The 22,722-nt window shown below is 40.3% G+C and overlaps 1 protein-coding gene across 3 annotated transcripts in view; it reads right to left on the bottom strand.

Annotated features, from left to right (window-relative positions):
• LOC137643987 (probable phosphorylase b kinase regulatory subunit beta) overlaps window positions 1-22,722 on the bottom strand; it is a 647,361-nt gene that overhangs the window by 108,204 nt on the left and 516,435 nt on the right. For all 3 annotated transcript variants that reach the window (XM_068376819.1, XM_068376818.1, XM_068376820.1), the window contains one exon: window positions 22,466-22,603. In XM_068376819.1, coding sequence (XP_068232920.1) covers window positions 22,466-22,603 — 138 coding nt within the window. The remainder of the gene's footprint in view (window positions 1-22,465; window positions 22,604-22,722) is intronic.

Raw genomic sequence — 22,722 nt, 5'->3', positions numbered from 1 at the left:
CCAACAAACTCCGGACCATTGTCACTTAACATTTTTGCAGGCTTACACACACTCATCGGCAACATCACTTGACTTACCATTCTCGCTACAGTCTCACTTCTTTTATTCTTGATGGGGTACTGCATACGCAAACTTGCTCATATGATCGACCATGACAATCATTCCCACATGTCTCCTCGCAGTCACAGGCAACGAAACACAATCAATCACAAACATCTCAAATGGCTCTTTCATACGTAACCTCAAAACAGGCGGACTTGCATGCATGCTCTGATATTTTCCCTTCTGACAATCCTCACAAGTAGTCGCTACATCCCTACAAATTTGACTCAACCCAGGCGTAAACAACCTCTCTCGCATGCATTCCCACAATTTATTCTTTCCCATATGCCCATACCTGTCATGCACTACCATACACATACTTACAGCTGCATGCATTGGAAACACAGGAACATATATATCTTCATCCATTCCCCTATGCAAAAAATACACAATATTCTTACAAACAATAAATCTTTTAACAACTTTCTTATACGCTTCCAAATCACACGGCCATTCTTCCACCCTAATACCATTTAAAATACATTCACGTAACCTTTTTATTTCGAAACATTCACCTTGCATTTCTTCCACTTCTTCTTTGCTCAACAAATCATCTTCACTCTTTGCAATATCAATCATGCCAACAAAATTCACCATGAATACACTATTATCCTCAATTACTATTACCTTACAGCCATTCTTTGAAAGCAAACCCTTACCAACATCAACTGACACATGGTGCAACCTCAAAAAATCTATTCCCATCAAAAAACAACTAGGCATTTCATTCTCTCCCATTACAATAAAATTATGTTCAACTTCCATACTCCCTAGTTTCACCTTCAACCTCACTTCTTCCCAAACAAGTAAACTTCCCTGACCTATTCCATGAATTCTCACACTCGTACACTGTCTTTTCACTTCCCAATTGTACCTCTCAATTTCCCTGATAACTGACTCATTTACTAATGACACTTGAGCACCCGTATCAATTAAACTACAATATTCATTCTCATTTATATTCACATATGTCATCATCCTTCCTTTTACACCATGCATGCATACATTTACTCTCCTTCCAATTCTGTCGCTCACTTCACCAATATGTTCATCATCATATTCACTGTCCTCTATACCGTCATATCTTAGATTAAGGTCACTTGCACCATTATCCTTCTCACTCAACAATTTGCAACATTCCTCATTACATTGCATCCTCAAGATATATTCCCTATCATTCTCCTTACATGCCCTATATTCCATCGGTCGATTCCATCCAAAATACAAATACACAGTTACACCATACAACATACTTACCACCATTAATATCTTTGATAATACTTCCCCTTCTAGTACACTACTCTCCTCCTCATATACCATTTCTTTTGACACTTCATTCATCACCCTTCTTTTAAGCTCGCTTACGCTACCCGGTATTTCCGTATTTAACCCCTCTTGTATTAACTTACTTATTAACACTATTAGGATACACTTATATACCATATCTTGCCTTCACAAATCTGCTCCACAACTAAACCTTCAGGCAACCTTTCAGAATTCTGATTACTCTCTTTATCTTCCATCCTCCCATGCATCCTCGACATCGCATCTGCTATCACATTCTTATTTCCCGGTACATATTCTAACCTAAAATCAAATTCATTCAGATCCTCTATGGTCCTAGCAACCCTTGCATTCACACACTCTTTCCTTATCATATACACTAGGGGTTGATGGTCAGTACGCACAATGAATTTTACACCATACAAAAATACTTTCAATGCTTTCACACAAAATCGTATTGCAGCCAATTCCCTGTCAATCGTCGAATACTTCCGCTCAGCTTTATTAAATGCTTTACTAACATACGCTATTACTCTCAATTGCTCTTCTCCATTTACTCTCTGCATTTGAACCAAACAACCACCCATACTAACCCCACTCGCATCCGTATACAACTCTAGCATATTCGCATTTTCACTGTAGTCTGGAAATGCCAAAGTGACATCTTTCGCGGCCTCTTCCTTCAACCTTTCAAACGCTTCTATCATCCGATCATCCCATTTTAATTTTGTACTATTCCTTTTTCCCGTCCATTCATTCAAAGGCTTCCCTATACCTGAACAATCTCTAACAAACTTGCGCCCAAACTCAACCAAACCAAGAAAACCTCGCAACTCACGCACAGTCCGGGGACGTGGAAATTCTCGCACCTTATTCACAAACTTGTCACTCTTCCTTATACCAGATTCACCCACTACATGCCCAAGAAATTCCACCTCCCTGGACAACCATGTACACTTCTCAAGCTTAATTTTCACACCAACTTCAATTAATCGCATCAACACTGCCTTAAGCAACCGCATATGTTCCTCAACAGTCTCGCTCGCAATCAGAATATCATCTATAAAAACAGTCACCTTCTGTCGATCAAACCCAGCCAAAACTACATTCATCGCTCTTTGGAAGGCAGCAGGCGCATTAGCAAGACCAAAACTCAACCTTTTAAATTGAAAGTGACAATTAGTACTTGAAAATGCGGTAATGGGCCTGCTCCCCTCTGCCAGAGGCATCTGGTAATAGCCCCTCACCAAATCTAATTTAGTAAAAACTTTCATTCCATGCATCTTATAAACACAATCAGACACCACATTCATTGGAAAACGTTCTTTAACAGTCACCTCATTCACCTTCCTATAATCAATACACATGCGTAAACTTCCATCAGGCTTTCGTACAGGGACAATAGGGCTATTCCAGGCACTCTCACTCCTTTCTATTACACCCATACGCTCTAATTCCTGACACTGCTCCTCTAACTCCTTGGCAATAGGTGGAGAAAAATGCCTGGGACGCTGATATATGGGGGTATCATCACTGAGAACTATTTTAAATTCTGGCAGGTCTGACCCCCCACAATCATCGTCACCGAGACTCATAACTCTCCGCTTATCCCATAACATCTTAAGCAATCGTTCCCTTTCGACCTCACTTATACTCTCATCTAACTTGATTCTTCCTTTCAATGTATCGTAATCCCAATCGTCATCGTTCTTTACCTTACCAGCCATTACCTGTCTCGCCTTAACATATCTTCCATCCTCTACATTGATCAGTGTATACATACATCCCATGCAATCGCCCTCCCGTATTCCACGTACTCTCTTCCTCCTAACACACGGCAACAACCTTACATACACCTTGGGTTCCTGCATATTCATAACACCATCATATATATACGCACTCGTTTTCACCAAATTAACTGCTTCCATACCTTCCACTACATATTCATCCTCGTCACTATTTGAAATTCCCAGACTGCTCGGCCATGCAACTTTTACACTAATAACCTCACCTTTCTTACCCGATAACTTTACACTTTCCTTTGCTACCAACGGCACTCCCTTCCACACCTTCGTACTTACTCTGCCGTCTTCCTTTAAATAAAATTCCCCACAAATATTACCTCTAACCTTTATTTCAATCATATTCACACTTGGATGTACAATCATACCACATTTTTTCAGAAATTTATACCCAAGCAGTACGTCATATTTCTCATTCGCTCCCTCAACCACGTAAAAATCATTATCCTCCATCATCAGCCCCCCAATCATAACATTTTCCCGCAACTTTCCTTGCACAGGCATATGCAAATTACCAATACCTTTTACTTCACCCTTACATCCCTTAAATTCACAAACCTCTTTTACTTTATCATATGCATTCCTAAACATTAAACTGACACCACACCCAGTATCAATCAAACCAACAAACTCTACACCATTAAAAATCATTTTCACACTCATGCAATCATGTGCTCTTTCTCCCATCACATCTTCATGCAATAAACCCTCACGAACATGCATCACATTCACTCCCCACACACACGAGGACTCACCCAGCTGAACCCTCTGATTAATTAGTTTCCCGAACATCCTGGCTGACTTGATCCCTTCTTTCTACAAACCCTAGCTACATGCCCATCTGCACCACATTCAGTACACTTACCCCGCGGCTCCTTGCACATTCTAGCATAATGACCATCCTTACCACAATTACCACAAATTACATTCGTACGATTACTATGGCATCCACTCGCTATGTGCCCAGTCATACCACACCGATAACACTTAACCACTTTCTCTTTCTTACAGTCACTAATACGATGCCCTGTCTCTCCACACCCGAAACATGCTCCTAATGCCCATCTACACTCGTTCTTTTTATATCCTACCTTCCCACACCTATAACACCTCTCTTCACGGATACCACTACCTAACCTAACTTGCTGCGTACTAGCACTTCTATCTCTCCAAACTTGATTTCCCTGTCTAAACCCGTCATTTCTCGGCATGGGTATTCCTACATTACTCACCCTAACACTTCTATCTACTACACTATCAGCTGCCCTCATTGGCCCTCTCATAACAGCATCTCTAAAACTACCAAATTCAGGCACACTTTCCTCCATTCCAGTTCTTACACTCACAGATTTACTTTCTTTCATACACCTTTCCAACTCGTAATCCTCAACTATCTCTAAAATATCATCCCAAGTCAATCTCTCTCTAGTCCACCTCATTTTCTCCTTCCGTTTCAAATTAATAAACTCACACACACTCTCTGGTACTGTACCCAAAAACTTCTTCATTAGTTCCTTATTTTCATTTATTCCTTCGTCCCCATACTTCTTTCTAGCCAATGTTTCTAACCGACATACATACATCGAGATTGCTTCACCCACCTTCATTCGTGCTTCATCAAAATCATTTTTTCGCTTATACCTAACACTACCTTTCATACGTTTTACCTGTTCAATTATCCTCTTCTTTACACTTTCATACTCAACCTCTCCTACACTCATTATCACCCCATACATCGTCAACAAATATCCTGACAAAAATTCTCCCAACTCCCTAGCCCAAACTCTCTTACTATCCCCATACTTAGCCTGACAAAACTTTTCATATTCCTTAAAGAAGTCATATACATCCCTACTGCTATGTTCATTAAAACTTTCACACCTAGGAACCTCTCTCATAAACACTGTCTTACAAACTTCCTCTACTTCATTCTCACTACTATCTTCACTGTCTACTCCCTTCTTGTTGCCTTCTTCTTCATTTGAATACAATGAATCTAGTTCTACACTCAAAGTCCTTTCTTTAACTATTCCCTTCTTACCCTTTTTCTTACTTACTACCTTCACCCATTCATGATCATCCTCACTCACACCCTGACCTTTCTTCTTTTCTTTCTTCACACTATCTTTACCTTTCTTCCCAGTCTTCCTATCACCCTTCGTTCCAATCTTACTATGTCTAGGCCCTTTACTTTCAATATCACTATCACTACCTTCCCCATTATCACTTACCCTATCCTCTTCCACCATCAACCCGTTACCAGAAGCAGAAGCCACTCCTCCGACTGCACCTTCACCTATGACAGTATTCATCATCCCCATGACTTGCCCTACCATTGCTTCCATTCGTTTCTCATTTTCTCGCATCCTCATCTCAACACCCTCTTCCACTCTCTCTACAGTTCCCTTTAACTCACTAAGCTCCTTCTGCATCGCCGCATTCTCCCAGTTCAACCTCTCATTCTCTACTAGCAACCTCTCTTTCTCAACTATCCACATCTGCTCCCGTTCTTTATAATGCCGCAATTCCTCCTCCAAAGTCTCGTATTTACCTTCCATTTTTCTTCAACCTTAATCCTAATTCTGTCCTTCGTCAAAGAGTCCAGCTTCAATCCCACCTCTTCAAGTCCTTTACTTTCAGTCCCTGTTCGGGCGCCAAATTTATGTGGCGGGATGTAAACAAAAACAAACCCCCACACCCTTGATCACTCTTACTTTCAAAATATCCCACAACACAAACTTTCCCCTTACTTTACTTTAAACTGGACTCTTAGACAGAAGGAAAATGAAAACAAAACATAACCTTAACACTATATTCTTAAAAGTAAACGCAATCATAAACCAAAAAAAACACACTTATCACGAATCATAAACAATATTAAATATAAAACCGTAACACCATTCAAATAAAAAAACCCTAACAACTTAAAATTACCACACCCAAAACCAATATTTGTTTATGAGTGGAACTCTTTATCCACACTAGGGCCAACAATCCTTTTCGGCCAAAGCCACAACTCCCTGGCAGACGCAACACTGGCACAATCTGCTATAACTGCCTCACTTAATTTGGCAGTCTATATCGTCATCATCATCATCATCATCCTCATCAATAACAGCAATCGAAATCGTAATTGTAATAAACAGGCCAGGTCGTCAAAAGTTGATCAATCCACTAGAGCATTCTAAACACAAGTTCCTTAAGTAAGCCAGGTCATCAATAGTCAAATTCAAATAAATCTTCTCCCCAAAGGAGGAATCACGGCCTGCCAGAATAAAAAAGAAAAACACTTATGAACACTCCTAACTAACTTAACTATCGCACTATAATCAAAGATAAACAATAAACTTTCTATCATTCACGAACGCGCCTAACAAAAATGAATAAAAACAGTACTTACTCCGAATATAAAAAAACACTAAACAGCCGGCTTTCGAAGAACAAAAAAATAACAACCGACTCCTTCCACAGTCCGAGATCCAATGCTTTCGCCCAAGACATTCATCACCGCCCTATCCTAGCTAAAAAAATGTAAACAAACAACCTCAAATATCCCGACAATCTTTCCAACAACCACCAATCATTCGCAAACTACCCTTATTCTTCGGCGCGCACCGCGGACACACAAAACACGCACACACAAACGCACATACACACATACTCTCTCGCGCACGCGCGATCTAACAAAACTAAAGCAAATGAAATTCTCTCTCTCTCTCTCTCTCTCTCTCTCTCTCTGACAAAACTAAAGCAAATAAACTCTTTCTTTCTTTCTCTCTCTCTCTCTCTCTCTCTCTCTCTCTCTCTCACACAAAACTAAGCAAATAAACACTTTCTCTCTCTTGCGGTTTGACAAAACTTGAGTAAATAAACACTCTCTCACTCACTCTCTCTCTCTCTCATTAATGACAAAGCTAAAGCAAATAAAATGTCTCGATTTAACAATACTAAAACAACACACACTCTCTCTCTCTCTCTCTCTCTCTCTCTCTCTCTCTCTCTCTCGATTTGGCAAAACAAAAAAAATAAATTAAAATAAAATTAATCCTCCACATCATCATGTCTACAAAATAGTGCCTGGTCCATCAATAAAGCCTTGATGAACAGGAGATCTAGAGATAAGGTTGAAGGAGAACAGCTTGAATATAGAAGCAATTCCATTGCCTCTGGAATTATGTCCTCAAGTACTTTAAATGAAGCAGTTCATTTCATATTATAGTCAATGATATATCCTTTTATTCCTAGAAGAGGAAGAAGTCTATTGTTTGCAGAAGTGACTCCTGAAGTATTGCATGGGCAATGCTCATGAAGAAGTCTGATCCTAGCCTAGTGAAGAATTTTGTCTGATCAGGAAGGGGGTTGTAGCTACAACAAAGATCGGTTTATCAAAATGGGGGATCAAAACTAGAACACGAAAGCTTCAAAAATTAGTCAACCAGGTGGAAAGAAACATGAACAAAAGAAGAAAACTATGAAAAATTTGTGCACTTGAGGCTAAAAGAACAACACTAAAAACCTATAATACAAGTTACAGAGTACTAAACATTTCCAAAAGTAAGTAGTATTATCCTAAAGGTCAAGCTGAAGAAAGGACAATACTGTATAACCAATTGATTGAGAGAAGGATGTTTTTGCTCTACTAATACCATCATCTGTTATGGCCACAGAACTAGCTAGGTAAAATGAAGTCATGGTTAAATGGTGAAGTCAAGAGGCAATCTCACATGAATCAAACAAGTACCCTCGCTAGGCAAAATCCCACAAAGACTTTGAAATTTGGCATGGAGCCTTTTCATGACTGAATACAAGACTTAAGATACAAGTTTTGGACAGCCTGAAAGGACAGATGGAAGTAAGGAAAATCAAGCAAACATGTTTCTTAAGTACTGTAGTCTTTGACTGAATACCCATTTCAAAAGACCAGCTACTGGATTCTTGCCAAGACTGGGAAGCAATGCAATGATTGCCTATATTGATTATGCATAAACTGTGAACAACTCTTAGGGCAATCCATTTCAATCACTGGCAAAGATTTTTTGAATGGGTGGCTATGTAGTCCTCATCACCATGCAATGGAGTATACCTTTGCATAAAATACTCTGATGTACATCATTAAATTAAAAAATACTGATTTGGTAAAAAATGGAGTTTAGAAAGAAAAAAGAAACTTTTAACAATACAGTGGGAAAACTCCAATATAAAGTAAAAAAAAAAAGGAAAGTACCACTATAGTAAAAAAAGGGGAGGGGACAGCTGCACGGTTGTAAGCAGCACCACAGGGCCTATTAGAAGCGTCCCTGTCTGGCACTTGTTGGACTGGGGTTCGAGTCCCGCTCAAACCTGATAGTTTCTTTAGTGTCTGCAACATTACCATCCTTATGAGTTAAAGATGGGGGATTTGGGGGAGCCTATTGGTCTACCCACTGAGTCATCAGCAGACATTGCCTGGCCCTCCCTGGTTCTACCTTGGGTAGAGAGCGGGCTTGGGTGCTGACCTTGTGTGTATATGGCCAGTCTCTAGGCCATTTCAGTCTCTAGGCCATTGTCCTCCTTGCTAGTACAATGTCACTGTTCCTTGCCTCTGCCATTCATGAGTGGTCTTTAAACCTTTAAACAAGAACACCTTTCAGATAGGGAAACATGATGGGGCAGAAAGCGTAGCACTGCTCTGATATATGATAATGACAATGATTTACTCTGATTAGACATTAGATATATGGGTCTTATATCCCTAAAATGACTGGGTCATCATTATTTATTCATATGTCCATTTACAGGGCTAATTTGAATCAAAACATCAGATAATGTACGGCAATGGTTTGTCTACAATCCACAATTTAGTCAAATACATTGTGCAAAATGTTTTATAATTTGACCAAAATTCTCTTTAATGCTAGGGACATGCTAACATACTTAATGTCATGAGCTCTAGGTTTCCTCCCTTGTTGCAGGGAGAAGGGATTCAAGGAACTGTTAATGACTTCCCTTATCCATGAGGAAACAATGCTTTTTTGTAATCCTCCTCTTCACCCTGCCCATTATTATTATATTTATTATTATTACTTGCTAAGCAACAATCCTAGTTGGAAAAGCAGGATGCTATAAGCCTAGGGGCTCCAACAGGAAAATAGCCAAGTGAGGAAAGGAAACAAGGAAAAATAAAACATTTTAAGAACAGTTACATTAAATGAATATTTCCTATATAAACTATAAAAATTTAAACAAAAAAAAAAGGATGAGAAATAAGATAGAATAGTGTGCCCGAGTGTACCCTCAAGTAAGAGAACTCTAACCCAAGACAGTTTAAGACCATGGTAGAGAGGCTATGGCACTACCCAAGACTGGAGAACAATGGTTTGATTTTGGAGTGGCCTTCTCCTAGAAGAGCTGCTTACCATAGCTAAATAGTTTCTTCAACCCTTACCAATAGGAAAACAGCCTCTGGACAGTTACAATGCAGTAGTTAACCCCTTGGGAGAAGAAGAATTGTTTGGTAATCTCAATGTTTTCAAGTGTATGAGGACAGAGAATATTATTATTATAATTATTATTATTATTATTATTATTATTATTATTATTATTATTATTATTATTATTATTATTATCATTATTATCATTACTTCCTAAGATACAACCCTACTTGGAAAAGCAGGATGCTATAAGCCCTGGTGCTCCAACAGGGAAAATAGCCAGTAAGGAAAGGAAAAATGGAAAAAAGGGAAAAAAAAATACTTTAAGAAGAGTAACAACATTAAAATACATATCTCCTACATAAACTATATAAACTTAAACCAAACAATAAGAAGTAGAATAGTATGCTCGAGTGTACCCTCAAGCAAGAGAACTCTAACCCAAGACAGTGGAAGACCATGGTACAGAGGCTATGGCACTACCCAGGACTAGAGAACAAATGTATGATTTTGGAGTGTAAAGAATAGGCCAGACTATTCAGTGTATATGTAGGCAAAGGGAAAATGAACCGTGGCCTAAGAGGATCCAATGTAGTACTGTCTGGCCAGTCAAAGGACCACTTAACTCTCTAGCAGTAGTATCTCGATGGGTGGCTGGTGCCCTAGCCAACCTACTGCTCAAAAGCAAGCGCTTGATCTGCGGGAGAGCTCTGGATGTGCGTTTGGGATAGTGCCTCAGCACTCTCACAAAACATACTAACAGCTGATCATGATCATTTGATACATTCCGAAGACTCGAAATCTGGAAGGCCCCGAACTTGGAGTCCACTACAGTTGGATTCTGAGTCTTAGCAACAAATTCAGGGATGAAGTTGACTGTTACTTGCACACATCACCTTGAATGAGTGACATTGTAGGACAAACCACACAAATTGCTGACTCTCTTGGCAGAGGAAAAGGCGAGAAGGTAAACAGTCTCAAGAGTCAAGTTCTGATCATATGCTCGACTCAGCATTCCATCAGGAGTTCCTTTCACGAAGCGTAGTATTTTCACTATGTTTCAGGGAGGTGGTCTAACTTCTGACTAGGGACAGGTAAGCTCAACACTCCATAGATGTAAAGACAATTCAGTCGAGGAGGAAATGTCGGCTCCATTCAGTCTAGAAACAAGGCTCAAGCTAAGTGGTGGCCTTCCACAGCCAAGACCAAAGAAGTCTTTCCTCCCTGAGATACAGTCCAACAAAAATTCCACAATCAAGGTGATAGTGGCTTCGAGAAGAAAGATACCCCTTCCACGACACCAGCCACAGAAGATAGTCCACTTTGCCTGGTAGACAGCGATGGACAGCTTCTTGTGGTAAACAAACATCCTTCTTGTCACTGTGTGCATAAAGCCTCTCTCACATAGGAGATGCTAGATAACCCCTAGGCATGAAGTTGTGAAGCAACATCTTTGTGGAAAATCTCTCATATGGTTGCCGATGCAGGTCGTAGAGGGGTGGTAACTTGCTTGGTACCTCGGAAAGCAGAAGTAAGAGGTCTGAATACTATTTTACTTGCTGCCACAGTGGAGCTATTAGGATCATAGAAAAGTCGTGAGATACCCTTACCTTGTTGAGGAGCCTACTAATTAGGCATTAAGGGGGAGGGAGAATGTGTATACAAGCAGGTTGTACCCTGGATGTTGAAAGGTGTCTTGTAGGACTGCCTGTGGGTCTGATACTGGTGAACAGTACACTGGAAAATTCCGTTTAAGAGATGCGAACAGTTCTATCGTTGGAGAACTCCACAAAGTCAGGACTTTGTTGGCTATCCGAGAATTCAAAGAACACTCAGAGCTAATTATCTGAATTTTCCTGTGCAGATTGTCTTCCAGAATGTTCTTTTTGCCAGGAATAAACTGGGCTGACAAGGAGATCGAATTTTCTTCCATCCATCGCAGAATCTACAGCTAGATGGTAAAGCTGCTATGAAAAAGTACCTCCTTGCTTGTTTATGTATAGCCCTATCATAGTGTTGTCGGTTATCAACACTATGGAGTGATCTGAAAGGAGCTGATGGAAGTGTTTGAGAGCCCGAAGAGCTCCTCTCATCTCTAGTAGGTTTATGTGGCACTGCCAATTAGAATCGGACCACAGACCAGAGGGGTATGTGCTGCAACAGATGAGAACCACACCCTTCTTTTGATGTATCTGTGAAGAACATTAACTCTGGGGGAGGAAAGAAGGTCTACTCCCCTGAGAAGGTTGGTATCCAACAGCTCGAGCTTCTCTTTTGCTCTGGCGCTACTAGTGTCCAAAGATCTGGAGGGTTCCTGTGCCGAGACCAAATGGTGTTTAGTTGCCTCTGAAGACACAAATGCAAAAACCGCTGTTGGGAACCTGACATTCCAGGGACGTCAGGTTCCCTAACAGTTGAAGCCACAGATAAGCTTGAGGTGAGCCTTGCGAGAGGAAGGGACGAACCACTTCCCTGAATCTCTCTATCCTGCTCTGAGACAGAAACACTTTAACTTGTATGGTGTTTATTTGCATCCTGGGACATACCAGAGTTTGAGAAGGCTGGATTAAAGACTTCTTGGAGTTTACCACAAGCCCCAGATCAAGGGTCTCCACCGAGTTTGTTACAATCAACCAATCACCTAGATAACAGAGAAGACAGATCTCATTGGCATGGGCTCCTGTTGAGACTAAAGAATATCCAATAAGAATACACTGTAATTTGTATAATTCGTTCCACAGCCCAAAAACCTATGATAACTCCTTAATAAATTACTACATATAATTACACATAACAATAACACAATTGCATAATATAAGAAAGATGTAAAAAAGAATAACTATAAAGAAATAAATAAAAAAATTTGTTTTTATTGTCACTTTACATTAGAGACAGGCCAACGAAGGTATAGGAATTGCTACGCAGGAGGAGACGGACGATCGGCGAGAAGGTAGAGATGGTGACTTTAAAAAAATCCTCTCTCTATTTCTGTTTCTCTCTAAACAAAGAATTAACATGCTCTTTAAATAAATTCTCTCTCTCTCTCTCTCTTGTTCTTCTTCTCTGTTAGAGTGTTAGAGATGTCTATTAATTTTTTCTGAGAGAGAGAGAGAGAGAGAGAGAGAGAGAGAGAGAGAGAGAGAGATTGATTAAGCAAAAATGTGTTTAGAGTACATATGATTTTTAACAGCGTCAACGAATTGAAAGACAACTAAATGTAACTAAAAAGGTTTTATCAGCGAATCTGAATTCCATTATTAACTAAAACAAATATAAATACAAACGCACTCGTGTGCATATGCACAAACACACACACACAGGTGTAGCAATTGCTACACATTAGGAGACAGACGATCGGCAAGGAGGTAGAGATGGTGACTGTGATAACGTACCATAACTTACTCTAACTTACACTACGGAAACTTTAACCTCACTTAGCTTATTCATTTTTTTATTATTATTTCTTAATTTTTACATTTGTTTTTCTTTTTGATTTTTAATTTTCATCACTTTCAGTTACGTACGTTATCGCAGTCACCATCTCTACCTCCTCCCCAACCGTCTGTCTCCTACTGCTTAGCAATTTCTACACCTGCGTGTGTGTGTTTGTGCATACCCACACGAGTGCGTTTATCATATTTGTTTTAGTTAATAAAGGACTTCAGATTTGCTGATATTACTTTCTTAATTACATTTAATTGTCTTTCAACTCGTTGACGCTGTTAAAAATCATATGCACTCTAAACACATTTTTGTTTAATCTCTCTCTCTCTCTCTCTCTCTCTCTCTCTCTCTCTCTCTCTCTCTCTCAGAAAAAATGAATAGACATCTCTAACACTCTAACAGCGAAGAATGAGAGAGAGAGAGAGAGAGAGAGAGAGAGAGAGAGAGAGAGAGAGAGAATTTATTTAAAGAGCATGTTAATGTTATGTTTAGAGAGAAACAGAAATAGAGAGAGGACTTTTTTAAAAGAGCTTGTTAATGCTATCTTAGTTTTCTTTGCTTCCCTTTCTTTCTTTCTTTCTGTTCATCACGCTGGCCCTTCGCACAAATGATCGTTTCAGTGATCATATCGCCAACAATCTCTTTGTCCTTTATCCCTATCAACAAAAGGCATCCCATCTCTTCCAGGGTATTGCTACGACGTTTTGAAATAATGGTGATCTCCTTCGATGGTTTAACTGCTTTAATGGGTGCCTTCTGCTTGATGATCGTCAAGATCGTAGACATATTCCGGCCATATTGTTTAGCCAGATCACTCACATGCACACTGCTCTCATGTTTTTCTATAATTTCTTGTTTCAATTCTAATGAAAGAATTGCCTTCTTCCTTTTCTCACCACTACTAATACCTGTACTGAAACTTAGCTTCTTAGGCACCATGAATATAGGTGAAATCAAAAACCAAACGTGAGAAAAGGAAGATAATAAGCACTGATAATAACAGACCGAACAGAGGACAACCACACGAATCACACGTGAACAGAGAACAGACCAACTCGATGCTCAATGGCGTCCCTCCGACGTGCTGCCATTTACCTGTGTAAACAAGATCTACGTCGGATGTTGGAGCATGACTTCGGGTGTCGAGACAAATATTTGATCAAATTTTACTTTGGATGTTGGAACAATCGTATGTAAAGACAATCGTATACAGAGGTTCCATTGTATATCTTATTGTGCACGGTAAATCTAAGTACTTCCATGATGCTGTGGGTCGATCAGGATCTGGAGGTACACATCCATTAGATTCAGTGTTATCATGAAGTCTCCTGGTCTGACAGCCTGTCTGACCATCTCTGCAGTCTCCATCTTGAACAGGGTTTGTCGAACAAACTCCTTCAAAGCTGAGATCAATGATTGGTTGGGTCTCCAGTCTCCAGATGCCTTTTCTGAAAGAATGTCAACTGTAAAAGCCTGGGGACCCGCCGAGGGCCTCTTGAAGAGTACCTCTTCTCAAATATGGTCTGGACTTCCACCTGAAGAATGAGACCCTTTGCTGATCGCTTTGCGATGGAAAATAACGTCATTGGATTCTATGTCCAAAGAGGGAGAGATAGAGTGAATGGGACGTGTCACCCACTTGAAGGGTTGAGACCGTCCAAAGATCGATCCCGAGGATCTCCCATCTCTGCCACCTATGCCTCAGGCATCCTCCTATCTGTGGTTAGGCAGGAGGAATGACCCCCCACTGGTGGACAATATTGTGAGCAAGGGACTCTACAGACCTCCATCCCAAAAGGAAAAAGGTGTTCATTGCCCTCTTCTTATCAGGGTCCGCCAAATCCTCATTGGCAGTCAGATAACCATCTGAGCCATACCAGTACTAAATCCACAAAGTGGCTTGCAAAGTTGCCTTCGCAATCCCCTCCATGTTCAAGGCTTCTGAGGCTGAGAATGTCACATGCTGTGTTGCCAAATTATCCATCGGAATGCCATGAATTAAAGCTGAGACTGCGGCGTTGAGGTCATCATGCAAGATTTTGTAGTACTTCCTCTGCCTAACAAAAGGTACAGAAAGTAATTGAGATGAATTGCTGGTCCAGAGAGTTTATTTTCCAAGCAAATTGGTAAACACCATTTTTCATCAATCCTGACACTATCTTAGACCAGGGCAACTCAATCCTGGTCTTTCATGGTCGTGGGGCCTGATAAAAGAAGTCGACAACTATGTCTATCTTTTCAGGAGGGGAATACAATGGATCTCCCAGTCCGTTGATCTTCCTTACAAATGGCAAAACTTGCATAAAGGCATGATCTGACTCTGCTTGCTCAGTGACAGGAGCATTTGGCCTAGCGGGCCAAGGTAGCACACTATAAGAATGATCCGAATCTTTGAAAGATTGCTCCAACTACAAGCTCACACCCATAGGAGCCTGGGCTGGGTCCAGGTTGTCAATGGGTACCATGGTGGGGGAACAAGACTTAGAAGGGAGGTTTCATTGGTGGGAACAGACAAGGAAGGTAATGCCTCTCAAGAGCCCTTCCGAAGAGACAGGTCATCGAAAATCTTTGAAAACTAGTTCTTCGGATGTTTTCGTATCCTTCAGCTCCCAAGGCTTAGCCAAAAAGGAGGCAAGGAGACTAGCAGCGACCTTCCTTGGGGGCCACCACTGGTTGTGACACCTGTGGAGGGTTGGCAGCAGCAGCAACTGGCTCCAAGGGGGATAAGGACAATCTTAATTTGCGAGACTTTGTAATTGTCCCTAGGAGAACTTGAACCCCTGCTTGTCCTTGGATGAAAAGTGTCTATAGGGGGTGGTGTTTCCTGATGCGGCCTCCTTTGCTTCTTGGTCACCTTAACTGTGTGATACCCAGCTTCTCCCATAGGGGAACAGGCATGTCATGGGCAGCCTTAGGTCTAGATATGAGTGACCTTGAGGCAAAGGGTGATCCACGATGAGAAGGAGCATGTCAAGCAGCAGTATTCCGTTACCTAGAATCCAAGGGTGAGGAGGAATTTTCTAGAGATCCTGACATCAAAAAGGGTGCCTACTGTCCAATGACCGGGCTGGACCAAGATCGATGAGGGAACCCCAAAAGTATCCTTGGCTAGCGATATACAGTCATACTTCTCGACACAAAAGATTCTGCTTACGATATTGTAACACTACGAAACGAGATACGAAAAATTTGACGACTCACATAGCGTGAATTGGTTCGCGCAACAAAACGAGGTATGGTAGGAGAGCTCGACCATCTCCGAGACTGATTTTAAAATTAGCGCACCACCAGCCTGCATGCTTACTACCATCCTCCTGCGCTCCCATTGGTTATCTCCCTACTCCGATGCTGGTTACTGCCATACGATCCTGCTCTCCTATTGGTCAACATCTATTGTACTGTATCTCATCATGTATCTACGCACTGCCGTTCCTCTTCCATTTTGTTTCGGCAGCGGCATCATACGGATTAACTTTGTGTTCATGATTTCGCCTTCGTGACAATTGTACTGTATCATGTTGTGATATTATGTGTAGGGAAAGGAAAGTATGATGCTTTCTATGGATATGAAGATGGAAATAATCAAGAAATACGAGGATGGCATGCAGTTAAGTGTGATCACGAAAGAATATGGCCAAAATCCGTCTATGCTAGCCTGAAGCAGATAGAAGCCATCAAAGAAGCAACACCTTGTAAGGGCATGACTGTTTCCTCCAGCAAGAGGAGCCACGTCCACGATGAGGTGGAGAGATTGCTGCTTGTTTGGATTAAGGACAATGAAATCGCTGGAGATATGATCACCGAGACAATAATCTGCCAGAAGGCCAGTACCATTTTCAGTTATCTCGTGCGTGCTCAGGCCGATGCAGAAGGGACTTCGAAACAGACACCCCCAGAGTTCAAGGCTTCTCGGAGCTGGTTTGAAAAATTTAAGAGACAATTTGGCATTCATTCAGTGCTGCATCATGGGGAGGCTGCAAACTCAGACAAGAAAGTGGCCCTTACCTTTGTTAAGACATTCAAAGAGTTGACTGTCCAGTAAGACTACAGTCTCCAGCAAGTCTTCAACTGTGATGAAACTGGGCTTTTCTGGAAGAGAATGCCTCATCGGACATTCATCACAGCGGAACAAAAAAAACGTTACTCGGGCATAAGCCTCTTTAGGACAGGCTGACCCTTGCACTCTGTGCAAATGCCAGTGGGGAGCGTAAGGTGAAGCCCCAGCTAGAGTACCACTCAGAGACTCCTCGAGCCTTCAAGGCCCACAAAATGTTTAAGGAGAAGCTTCCGGTGATGTGGTGGTCTAATGCCAAAGCCTAGGTTACAAGAACCTTGTTCACCACGTGGGTAAATCTTTTTTTGGCCTGACTGTGAAGAAATATTTGGAAGAAAAGTGCCTTCCCTGCAAAACCTGCTTGTGTTGGACATTTCTCTGCTCACCCTTCTGGCCTCGAGGATTTTATCCTAGCGGATTTTTCATTTATCCAGGTTCTCTATCTTCTCCTTAACACCACCACTCTCCTTCAGCCGACAAAATATCTCTTCAAGAGATGTTTTAAAATCACTGAGAGCACAATCCTCACCCTTTGTGAATTTTGGAAGGAGCATTTCGATGTTGTGATATGCCTCAAAATCATCAATACAGCTTTGCGGGAGGTTTTGAGGTGCACCTTGAACTCTACGTGGAAAAAGCTGTGGCCTGATGCTGTTTCTGCACGAGATTTCGAGAGCTTCTACGTAGGCCAAGCTGCAGCCGAAGCCGATTCCGAAAAACTTGACGTACCTGAACCTGTTGCTCAATCTCAGGTTGACGAGATCGTTACACTTGGGACGTCGATGAGTAGGATATTAATGAGCTTATTGAGGAGCACCAAGAGTAACTTATGACACACGACCTAAAGGAATATGAGGCCCTACAACTGAGCAAAGTTCAGGAACAGTTCTTTAGCAGCGAGGAGGATGACCCACTGACAATGGCAGAAATTAAGAAAGGTCTAGCTGGCTACCATAAAATGGTGACTTGTAGAAAAGACACACCCAGGAAAAATTGTCACAGGTCGTGTGCTTGAATATGTAAATGATGTTTGCAGAGTCATTTCAGGAACAAGCTTCCTTGGATATTTTTTTTTAAATACGCCTTCATTAATAGTAGGCCAAGCGGAAGCTGAATAATAAAAAAAAAAAAAAGTGGCAGTGGTGATGAAAATAATTAAATTTACAAAATACAAAATGTAAAGTAAAAAAAGAAAAAAAATACAAAATTAGAAAAAGGCAAAAAAAAAAAATTTAATTTCCTGTTTATTGTAAGTTGAGTTAATATTTTCTCCCATTTGTTAATGTGTTTTCTAAAATTAAGTGTTAATATTTTCTGCCATTTACTAATCTGTTTTGTAAAGTTAAGTGTTTATGTTTTCTGTCACTTCTTCACGTTTTCTGCCGTATGTAACCCTCCTCTACCAAAACGCCACTTCGTTCTCAGACATCACCTCACTCCAAGGGTAAGGTTTCACATTTTTGTTACTGTATCTTTACTGTTTGCTCTAATCATACATTAGGTTATTATTGAATGATCCAAATGATTGTATTTCATTGAGTTTAGTGGAGTTTAGCCTTCTTATAAACATTTAATTTGGTGTTTTTGTAGGGCCTGGAACTAATTAGGCTTACACGTAAAAGGCGACTCACAACGCCGAAAAATCATGGTACGAAGCTACTTCGGAACCAATTAATTTTGTATTGTGAGGGATTGCTGCATGTGAGATCACCGAAACACTTCTCCAGGAGAGTGAACCACAGAACGAGCACGCACCACAGCAGTGAAGCGAGCCAACAAGGTAACAGACCCTCATCCAGAACAGGACCACGGGCACCCATGTCTCGCAAGTGAAACTGCAAGCACACACAGCATTTCAAGCTTCTGCTCCAGGAATAGGAGCTGTTTGTTTTCGAGCCGAAACACCATGAACAAGCGTATGAACAATTGCAAGATCACTTGCAGGTGGTTCATGAGTTGACCTCCACTCACTCAAAGCAAGATGAGCCCGCTCGGGGGGAGAGGGGGGCAAGCGATGCAAGATAGGCTTAGCTTAGAACGCGCGTTGCCATCGCTCATGAACATCTGGCCAAGCTGACGCCTTCCCAGAAAGGGAAGACGCCCGAGGCAATACCACAGAGGATAAAGCACACACGAGACTCATGGAGACGTGTTGTGCCAATAAGGCATAGTGGAACCGGGCTGTGACTCCACATATTTGGCGGCCATCGTATCCAGACTTCTCAGAAGAGCCTTGCTCAGGAGAGCTAGTGCAAGATGGTGACGAGTCACGCACTCGCTTGTGAGGTATAATAGGGAACGACCACTTAAGTGAGGAAACCCTCTTATGCTGGCGAGAAGGGCGACCAACCTTGTAGAGTGGAAGAGCACAAGGCTTCTACTGCTGGGCAAGCTCAGCACGCTGACTGTGCACACTCACCACAGGGCTGACAATGCCTGGCTTGCACCATAAGAAGTAGCAGCCTTCAACTCTTCAGGTGGGAGAGGAGCTGAGGAGAAAGCGTTAGCCAAGAGCACGAGACCAACTGGAAGGGACTCCCCTCTAACAGCTCGAGGGTTAAGGTCAGGACCAATCCCTGTGGGGGCAGCTGTGCCCCTAGCTTCAACACCTCCAAAATCCCTTTCTTTCATGGGGGAACCAGGGAGCCCAAAGGAACGCTACAAATGACGAAAGGTGTCAAAAGAGGTAGACTCCCCACAGATAGCGGGTCCCACAATTTCACTTAGGGAAGTAATGGGGTCCTTCAGGCCCACAGGTTGTCTGGGGGTCAAGTGGTCATTGCTCTTACTGGATCATTCTCCAGAGGAGGCCGAATGGGAAGAGACAGTAGGAAGAGTATGAGGCACTGGAGAAGGAAGTCGGGACTTTTTCTACTAGATTAAGACTACAAGGGAGACGAATTCCTTTTAAACTTCCTTCGACTACCATACCGCTCTCACTGAGAGAATGGTTACTCCCCTCACTAGTCACATGGAGAAGCCTGTGTACAGAAGAATGGCCCGCTATGCCAGGGCAAACCCGCATATTGCAAGTATTCAGAGAACCACACACACCTGTAAAGAAAAAGTAAAAAAATCTTTAGTTTTATGGACCAGGAATTGAAAGGGTTAAATGAGCCATAAACAAAAGCAAGGGTTATCGCTCAGTGAGCATGGTGGCTAGTCTACCCACTCCGCTTCCCCTGCTAACTAGTGGATGGTTGATGAAACCTTGCATAAAAGTTTATGGCTAGGTTCCAGCTACGCTGAAAACATATATCCAAGCCAAGAGCGAAGGGTTTCTATTCATGTAGAAACAAATGATCATTTCAATATGAAACACTTTATCATATACTGTATTCTGTTACTTAAAAACAAAAATTCATTACCTGTTTTTGCTTTTCAATTGCTCAATTTCTTTCTAGCAATACATATCAGTTTTTTTCTTATATAGAAATACATTCAACTTTTTAATGTAGCATTCATTTTCTTTCTGTATTCATTCCTTAGTTAAGCTAACACTATGAAACCTCAACATAAGCAGGTTGACACATGAAGTACTCGCTCATAGTAAAATACTTTGAATTTTGTAATCAATCACTGGTCATTACCAGTCTAATTAACTGCCTAATTACTGATAAAGCATGACAGACCAGCCTTTTCTATATATTTTCGATATACAATAAAGACCTCTACCAAGATTATATTTTTCATAAATAATCAATAAAATTATGCTATGATTTTTGCAAAAGTTCCACGTTTTCTTCATTTCCATAAATATGTCTAACCATAGAAAAGATAATCTCACATCATTTCCATAAATATGTCTAACCATAGAAAAGATAATCTCACATCATTAAAACATTCAATCATTCTCTAACATAATGCAAGTTCATATTTGTCATAATTTGGCCGTATCAAGGAGCGGAAAAATTTTCTCTTTGGGTGTGTAAATTTTGCACCCAGTCAAAAGTCATAAGCCTGACAGTAATTTTGTCACACTCAGGTTTAACAAAAGGGTTAATGCATGACAGCCTTTAACAATGTTCAAACCTACCTTAAGCCATTATAAACTTTAATTGTGGAATGTCAGCTTTCAAATATTAAAATGAAGTCAATTATGTCTTTTCAGATAGAAAAAATAAGGAAGCTTTCTTTACATAACCATTAAACTTATTTGGTGTTTTTGTGCAGAAAATGTGTGATCTATTTGGTATTGTTTTGTCAACAATTGAAATACACTGCTTCAAAGGAAATCAGAACTAAAGAAATGTAGGAAATATTGTTTTTGTCAACAATTGAAATACACTGCTTCAAAGGAAATCAGAACTAAAGAAATGTAGGAAATATTGTTTTTGTCAACAATTGAAATACATTGCTTCAAAGGAAATCAGAACTAAAGAAATTTAGGATTTTTCACTAACAAAATGGCATAATTTTGGCACACACTGCCAGCTTATGGTATTCATAATCTTTCACTTGAAGAATAGATTGGATACATTGATTAACAAGCTTTCAAGATTTTTTCTTATTCTAAGGATATTCCTTGTTTGGGTCAGTAAGTTTTAGAAGCACATCAAGTCTATGCTGCTCTTAAAAACATTTCTAAAAGTAGAATGAAACACTTCAATGTTATAAAAAACACCACATCAAAATGAACTGCTCTTGATAGTGTTTACTCTTGAACATGTAACCTAAATAATGCAACAGACGGATAAATAGGTAAGATATTGCTTGCTAATTATAATTATTGGAATGCGTTTAGAGAAAATCATATAATGTTACTTGAAAAAATCTAAAATTAAATGTTCAGTACATTAAGTTAAATTTTGTAGGCTAAGCTAGGATAACTCTTTGTGAGTTAAGTACCCAGAACCTAACTACAGAGTAACAACACTATAGATATTGTATTTCAAAAATGTCCAATTAAAGAGGGTAAAAACAACAGAGATGTTCATTACAGTTCTGTAATATGGTAAAAAGAAATGAGAAAGAAAATTATATAGGTTACCTGAAGGTGACTTTCTACACAGTATCTTAACTAAATTTAATTTAAAAACACCACCAGAATTATGCAGTAATCTATAATGTTTTTTTTATTAATATAAAAAATAAGCTTATATAGTATAATATACTTACCTGACTATTATCCTGAAATTTGAACACTGATAGGTATAAAAATAAGCTTAACATTTGGTAAATTAATCAATTTGAATTATATTTCTATTACATATTACCTAATGGCCACCTGGTAAACCAACATCCAATTGGTCCCACTGACGTCAGACGACTGAACTTCTACCATATACATGAAAACTCATTACCTACTCATGCCTTTGTACAGGTGTTGCTCGATATATCATAATAAGTGATAGAAAACCAAAACATACCTTTCCACATGTGCCCACTTGTCTATGGAAAGAACCTTCACTACAAGTCTTCTAACTTCATTAGGAGCCAAAGCTTCAACAGTTTCTTTCCTGCCTCGAATATCATGAAGATAGTAAGTCATGGCCTTGATCATCCAGCTGAAGAAAGAAAAAAATAATATAACTTAAGATATACAGTAAAATGCATGTTAAAAAAAAATCATCTATTTTTATAATCCTACTTGGAGATAGTAAAATGCTATTCATTCATTATCATC

Source organism: Palaemon carinicauda, chromosome 7 (genome assembly GCF_036898095.1).
Source record: "Palaemon carinicauda isolate YSFRI2023 chromosome 7, ASM3689809v2, whole genome shotgun sequence".
NCBI lineage: Eukaryota > Metazoa > Arthropoda > Malacostraca > Decapoda > Palaemonidae > Palaemon > Palaemon carinicauda.
The sequence above is the reverse complement of the archived record's forward strand: the minus strand, read 5'-3'. Positions and strand labels throughout refer to the sequence as shown.